Source organism: Calidris pugnax, unplaced genomic scaffold, assembly GCF_001431845.1.
Source record: "Calidris pugnax isolate Ruff unplaced genomic scaffold, ASM143184v1 scaffold292, whole genome shotgun sequence".
Lineage (NCBI taxonomy): Eukaryota > Metazoa > Chordata > Aves > Charadriiformes > Scolopacidae > Calidris > Calidris pugnax.
This window is the reverse complement of record NW_015091082.1, coordinates 478,561-486,047: the sequence shown is the minus strand read 5'-3', so window position 1 is coordinate 486,047 and position 7,487 is coordinate 478,561. Positions and strand designations below refer to the sequence as shown.

The window sequence follows — 7,487 nt, the reverse complement described above, 5'->3', positions numbered from 1 at the left end:
TTGGTATTTTTTTTTTTTTTTTTTGCTTTAGTCTACGTACCTACAAGTCTCCTACTTGTACTAGGTATATATTTTAAACTTTATTACTTTCCTTGAGGAATACAGAAGATCCTGGAAAGTGGAGGAGGACCTAACCCATTCGGATGCTCTGATCTGCATCCCTGAGCAGGGGGTTAGTCTGAGAGAGAGATTAAATAGCGTTAAGTGGGTACAATATAATTTTGAATTTATTTTTTTTTTAAACTTATAGAGCAGAGTTGCTGTTTCGAGGGAGTATGAGTACTTAAAGGCAAGTGTAGCCTTTGCTCAAAGCTTTACCAGAACTGATGTGGAAGCATTACTGTCCGTACAAGGCTCGGAGGGGATAATAAGGTGTATCTTTTCCCTCTGTGCCCCCTTAAGGAAATAATACCCCAACAAAATCTGTTGTACTGGCCTGATATCCAGTTAAAATCGGAAAGAGCGATACATTTTGTATATTTTTCTATAGCTACAGGACAGAATTTGGGTAATGTTGAAATATTTTTGCTAATACCATATGCAGGTGGTTCCACGCTACGCTGAGCTGTTGTAGCATATGAGCGTGCTGTGTCATCCTGCTAGAGATACTCATACTTCTTCCTCACTTCATCATTTCAGTCTCTAGCAGGTAGTAAATATCAACACTTTTAGAGTTTTTCTTTTTACGTGCTTGGCTAAACATCAGTTCCAGTTGGATGTGTCTTTTCCCAATGCTTTAGCCTTCTGTAGTTTTGCTCAACTCTTTAAAAGACTTGGTTCCAAATTCTACTTCTGATCAGAAGATGCATTGGTGCTTGTGCATGTCCTCTTTTATGAAGGCATTGTTGGACAGTGCCTGCTGCCAAGAGAACTGAGATTTGCCAAAGTACTTGGTTCTGTCGCCAGCCATACGGGTAAGCTAGGTGCAGAGCAGCTGCCACAGCTTGGTGCTTCACTCCAATTGAAGCTGTGCGGTGTGGGATGAACACGGAAAGAATACTGGAAAAATGAAGGGTAGGGCTGTTCACTTTGGTCCTATGGATCATCGAATGGTTTGGGTTGGCAGGGACCTTGAAGTCCACCCAGTGCCACCCCCTGCCCTGGGCAGGGACCCCTCCCACCACACCAGGTTGCTCCAAGCCCCCTCCAACCTGCCCTTGAACCCCTCCAGGGATGGGGCAGCCACAGCTTCTCTGGCCAACCTGGGCCAGGCTCTCACCACCCTCCCACCAAACAAGTTCTTCCCCACATCTCAGCTCCATCTCCCCTCTTCCAGGGTCCAACCCTTCCCCCTCCTCCTCGGGCTCCCCTCCCTGATCCAGAGTCCCTCCCCAGCTTTCCTGGAGCCCCCCTTCTTTAGGGACTGGAAGGGGCTCCAAGGTCTCCCCGGAGCCTTCTCTTCTCCAGGCTGAACCCCCCCAACTCTCTCAACCCCCCCTCCCAGCAGAGGGGCTCCACCCCTCCCAGCATCTCCGGGGCCTCCTCTGGCCCCATCCAACAGCTCCATGTCCTGTTGTTGAGGGAGAACCAAGAACCCGCAGCCCTGGAACGCGCCGTCCGTTCTCTGTCGTCCCCTTTCCCCGTTGCGGGGCTACGGGAGGAGAAACCTCCGCTTTCCCGTAGCTCTCTGTCAGGGCGATGACCGGGCGGGGAAGCGGCGCCTTCCCCGTCCAGCGGCGCCTGCCCCGCCCCGCCCGGTCCGGGCTGGCAGCGCCGCCCGGGCCGTGACTCAGCGCTCCGGGAGCGGATAGTGCCGGGCGGGGTGGTGGTTTGGGCCCGTTCCCTGGCCCGGCCCCGGGGAGGGGCGGCGGGCGGCGGCGGGGCGGGCGTTAGGCCTCAGCGAGCCGGGGCCCGGGCGGCGGCCGGGCGGCGGCGAGGTGTCCGCCATGCCGCTGCTCTTCCTGGAGCGCTTCCCTTGGCCCAGCCTCCGCACCTACACGGCCCTCAGCGCCCTGGCCCTGCTGGCCACCGGCCTCAGCGCTTACCGAGCCCTCGGCCAGGCCCCTCAGGACGGCGGGGCGGCGGGCAGCGAACCGACCGGGCCGCGGGCCCTGGACGTCGCTTACTACCTGCTCTCCGACAGCCTCTGCGTCTGGGTGAGAGCTAGGTGCAGAGCAGCTGCCACAGCTTGGTGCTTCACTCCAATTGAAGCTGTGCGGTGTGGGATGAACACGGAAAGAATACTGGAAAAATGAAGGGTAGGGCTGTTCACTTTGGTCCTATGGATCTCACTCCAATTGAAGCTGTGCGGTGTGGGATCAACACTGAAAGAATACTGGAAAAGTGAAGGGTAGGGCTGTTCACTGTGGTCCTATGGAACATCGAATGGTTTGGGTTGGAAGGGAGCTTAAAGCCCACCCAGTGCCACCCCCTGCCCTGGGCAGGGACACCTCCCACCACACCAGGTTGCTCCAAGCCCCCTCCAACCTGCCCTTGAACCCCTCCAGGGATGGGGCAGCCACAGCTTCTCTGGGCAACCTGGGCCAGGCTCTCACCACCCTCCCACCAAACAAGTTCTTCCCCACAGCTCAGCTCCATCTCCCCTCTTTCAGGGCCAAACCCTTCCCCCTCCTCCTGTTCCCCCTTGTCCTATCGCTTTCCTCCCCTGATCAAGAGTCCTTCCCCAGCTTTCCTGGTGCCCCTTCAGGGACTGGAAGGGGCTCCAAGGTCTCTCTGGAGCCTTCTCTTCTCCAGGCTGAACCCCCCCAACTCTCTCAGCCCCCCCTCCCAGCATCTCCAGGGCCTCCTCTGGCCCCATCCAACAGCTCCATGTCCTGTTGTTGAGGGAGAACCAAGAACCCGCAGCCCTGGAACGCGCCGTCCGTTCTCTGTCGTCCCCTTTCCCCGTTGCGGGGCTACGGGAGGAGAAACCTCCGCTTTCCCGTAGCTCTCTGTCAGGGCGATGACCGGGCGGGGAAGCGGCGCCTTCCCCGTCCCGCCCGGTCCCGGCTGGCAGCGCCGCCCGGGCCGTGACTCAGCGCTCCGGGAGCGGATAGTGCCGGGCGGGGTGGTGGTTTGGGCCCGTTCCCTGGCCCGGCCCCGGGGAGGGGCGGCGGGCGGCGGCGGGGCGGGCGTTAGGCCTCAGCGAGCCGGGGCCCGGGCGGCGGCCGGGCGGCGGCGAGGTGTCCGCCATGCCGCTGCTCTTCCTGGAGCGCTTCCCTTGGCCCAGCCTCCGCACCTACACGGCCCTCAGCGCCCTGGCCCTGCTGGCCACCGGCCTCAGCGCTTACCGAGCCCTCGGCCAGGCCCCTCAGGACGGCGGGGCGGCGGGCAGCGAACCGACCGGGCCGCGGGCCCTGGACGTCGCTTACTACCTGCTCTCCGACAGCCTCTGCGTCTGGGTGAGCCCCGGGCGGCGGCGGGGCCTTGCGGGCCCGGCTGAGGCCTGCGACCGGGGGCGGGCGGCGCGGCCTCTGCCGGCACCTCAGCGCGGGTTTGGGGGGGGACGGCTTGTGAGGGGTGTGTTTGGTTGTTGGTGTGTGAAAATAAAGCGGCGGGGGGTGTCCCGGAGAGAAGGGAGGGGAGAAGGGGCTCGGCCGGGCCCCGGACCGCTTCCCTTCAGGGCCCGCCGGGGTGATGGAGTTTCAGGGAACTCGCTTCTCTGGAGCGGGTCCAGAGAAGGGCAATGGAGCTGGTGAGGGTCTGGAGCACAAGTCTTGTGAGGAGAGGCTGAGGGAGCTGGGGGTGTTCAGCCTGGAGAAAAGGAGGCTGAGGGGAGACCTTCTCGCTCTCTCCAACTCCCTGAAAGGAGGGTGCAGCCAGGGGGGGTCCGGCTTCTTCTCCCAAGGAACAGGCAACAGGACAAGAGGACACGGCCTCAAGTTGCGCTGGGGGAGGTTTAGGATGGGTATTAGGGAAGATTTCTTCACCAAAAGCTTCATCAAGCATTGGAACAGGCTGTCCAGGGACGCGGTGGAGTTACCACCCCTCGGGGTGTTTAAAAGCCGGGCAGATGTGGTGCTGAGAGACATGGGTTATTGGTGGTTTTTGTCAGTGTTGGGTTGATGGTTGGACTTGATGATCTGAAAGGTCCCTTCCAACCTGGACAATTCTATGAAAGCCTCAACTTTTAGGGCTTGGGCTTGTCCCTGAGCCGTGGGTGGATTTGGGCAAAGCTCTGGGGGTGTTTTGCTGCGGTGCCTGTTGGATTCTGCATTTACCCTTCTCCAGGCACTGCCTGTCCTGCTCACCATCAGGTATTCCCAGCCCAAACTTTGCCTTCTTTTATTTTTAAAATAAGTAATGCAGGTAAGAGCAAGTGTTCTCATCATTTAAGAAAAAAGGACCCAATAAACTGTAGCTCTTGAATCCCAAACCTGGCAGTGTTATCTGCATCTTGGCTCAGTAATTTCTCTAGCTGAAATAAAGGCTGAGCAAGGGGGCATCAGAAACCTGGTTGAGCTTTCCCATGTCTGTCAGTCCAAGGTGGTATTGGTTGGGCGTCTGCTCCACAACATGCTTGCTTTTGACTTGGGTGCTGATTTTTGAATATACCCAGCACAATCAGCCTGTTGAAGCTCAGTCTCAGGACCTTAAATTAAGAGCACTGGAAAAGTTGATTGTACATCCTTTAGAAATGACTGGGTGAGGCCTCTTCATCATTCCCCCCCCCCCCACTTTATTAGTGTTTTGCATAGGTCAAAAGTTAATTACAAGTGTCTTGTCAATGTCAGAAGCAGGTTTCCCAGGCCCGTGTGTTCCACTTCTTGCTGCTTTGCTTTAAAGCAGTTTCCCAAGACGGATTTAAGCTGTGTTGTTGCAGAAGGGGTCTGTGCTTTTCAGTGTGTTTTGAGACAATGTCTGAATCTTGTTTCTGTGGCAGCAGATCCAAGCTGTGAGTTATTTGCTGTACGTTAAACAAAATGAGCACCTTGGTGATCTGTAAGTTTTGTCCTCAGTTTTTCTCAGTGCTAAGATTTGCTAATCTGTATAAAACAATCTGTGATGAAAGGTTTGTGTGTTGGATATACTGGTGTATCCAACTGACTGTGTTAGTGTTTCTAGAAAAAAAGTGAAGTGACTTATCAGCTACTGTACATGTCTTGGAAGAGGCCAGGCTTAAATTTCACGAAGGAAAAAAAAAAGGGCAATAAAACTATTCTGTGAACAATGGTAGGTTTTGTTAGGCTCCTTCTTTCCCCTCCTCTCTCTCTCTTTTTCTAAATAGGGCAAAAGTATTTGTTGCTGACTGCTTTATTTCTTTGCAGGTACTGGTGAACACTGCCTGCTGTTTTCTGATGTTGGTTGCTAAGCTAATCCAATGCATGGTGTTTGGTCCCCTTCGTGTCAGCGAGAGGCAGGTAAGGCATCCCTTTGTCACCTTGGATATCTGTGCTGCTTCGTCATTTCTTGCTGTACGACTGGTGTGGGTTTTCCTATGGGATTGCTGAAAGCGCGCAAGAAAAGTAAATTTAAGAATAACATGAATCTTACCATTTGGACTTCCAGCTCTTGAAAATGTCCAGTAAAACCACACAGAAAACAATCTGCCTTCATGGTTAGCTAGGTTATCTAGAGCCACAAGCTTCCAGCTTATTGCTGAAGGGAACTTTTTCACTGTTGCTATTCTATTTTATAAGCCCACGGTCAACTGGAAAAACCCCCTTCCTTAATGAACTCTTTCAGGTTTCTTACAAGTGTAGATTTCTTACAAGGGTGCCTCACTCAAGAATATTTATGAAGTGTTCTTCCCTATTCAGTCTGCGTTTGGCAGCGCTTCTCCATTGCATTTGGTAGTTAGTTATAAGCACTGGCAGGCTGAGTTCCCCCTTGCACCTTGTTTTGTGCCTTGCGCGCTGGAGAAGTGCTTTCCAGCCTCCGACACGGAACGGGTGGTTTATCTGCCCTCAGGTTTAAAAGGGAGTAGACACATATCCAGAGAGGGAGGTAAGCAGGGCTGAAAATTCCAGTTATTGGGCTAGGTGAGAATGTTTTTAAAAATTCAGCAAGGGAACCATTAAAGCCCAGGCTTTTTAAAGACAGGATCCTGCAGAGGATAAAAGCAGCAGCAGTGGCTCGAATAATATCTGTATATTTTTTTTAAGAGAAGAAAGGCAGATGTGTAAATGTGGTCTGAAGTGCGCTTGTATATTTTTTTTAAAAAAGGTGTAAATGCAGTTCTTTTGGAAAACCAAGAGTTTTTGACACGTGGAACTGAGGCCCGTAGAGCTTCGTTAATAGTCGTGGGTCTCTCAACGCCTGTTGTATTTGTGATTCACACCCAAGTGTGAATCCTCCAAGTGGAGTGTGCTAAAAGCAAGGCACGCTCAGGCTGCGTTGGCCCACGTTTTCTTTCCAGTCTGTGTTGACTCTAAGGATGTGGAATTTTAACCAGTGCTAATTCCCAGGATGTCCTCTACCCTCCTAAAACCCGAAGAGAAGAGCAGTAAGAGCGCGGGTGCCTGTGCCTTTGGGCGGTGGGAGCAAGCTTCAGCTCTCTTGGAGAGGAAAGCTGGTTTTTAACATTGGCGAGCCAAAAACGGCAGCATCATGAAGGAATTCTGGGCCTGTCTTAACTAAACTCCTGATGATTTCATCGTGTGCTTTAACAATTTCTTTCTTTTTTTTTTTTTTTCTTTTTTTTTTTTTGATCCCCAACAAGCTGGCTTGTTCTCTGCTGCTTGAGACCATCATATTGTTTCTTTCATACTGCGTGGGAATAATTTTTTATTTTTTTTTTCCATTGCTCACCCATCTCCTTCTCCACTGTAGGCATTGTGCTTTTTAAGAGCAGACTTTGTGTCATCTTTTTTCTTAATCATCGGTACTTTTTAGGCAGGCTTTTGGAAGCCAGGTGATAGGCTATTTATTTGGGCATCTTGTCTAACTAACCCTGGCAGTTCCAGCAAAGAGGACTTTGTGTTTGCGGCCCGTTAGCGGTGTTTTACTTGGGCGTGGAAAATCAAATTGAGATCAAACTTGGTGTGTGTGTGCTAAGAAGCTTTAGGAGTGTGGCAGGAAACTACGTTGTATGCTGTGTTGCACAATTATGCTGCGGTGGTAAAAAAGGCTAGATAGCTGCTAAGGACCACTGATATTTCTAATATGTTTTTAATTCAGTAGGGGTAACAAATACTATTCGAGATGTGTATGGAGCAGGCTTTTGTTAGCCTACTGTCACATTTCTACTCGTATCTTTTTTTTTTTTCTTTCTTTTTCCCCTCCTTCTCTCCCCTGCATGTGGATTGTCAGTGCTTTCACTACAGTAACCAAGTGTCTTTCTTTACAGCATCTCAAGGATAAATTCTGGAACTTTATTTTCTACAAGTTCATCTTCATTTTCGGCGTGCTGAATGTTCAGACAGTGGAAGAAGTGGTGATGTGGTGCCTCTGGTTCTCTGGGCTTGTGTTCCTTCACCTTATGGTTCAGCTCTGCAAAGATCGCTTTGAATATGTAAGTTTTGATTAAGGGCTGCCTTTTGGGACATGAAAATTCTGTTTCTGGTTCGGGTACTGGCTCATGAGAGGTTACAAACAGATCCTTTAGA

General features: G+C 52.1%; 1 protein-coding gene across 5 annotated transcripts in view; it reads left to right on the top strand.

Annotated features, from left to right (window-relative positions):
- The first annotated feature begins 1,811 nt into the window (after positions 1–1,811).
- The window catches only part of AMFR (autocrine motility factor receptor, E3 ubiquitin protein ligase), a 37,222-nt gene continuing 31,546 nt past the window's right edge, over positions 1,812–7,487 (top strand). For 2 of the 5 annotated variants that reach the window (XM_014957378.1, XM_014957376.1), the window contains exons 1-3: positions 3,132–3,341; positions 5,208–5,300; positions 7,229–7,393. In XM_014957378.1, the coding sequence (XP_014812864.1) occupies positions 3,132–3,341; positions 5,208–5,300; positions 7,229–7,393 (468 nt within the window). Of the gene's footprint in view, positions 2,097–2,796; positions 2,824–3,032; positions 3,342–5,207; positions 5,301–7,228; positions 7,394–7,487 lie in introns of those variants that run through there. The other 3 variants (XM_014957379.1, XM_014957375.1, XM_014957374.1) reach the window with 3 other exon arrangements.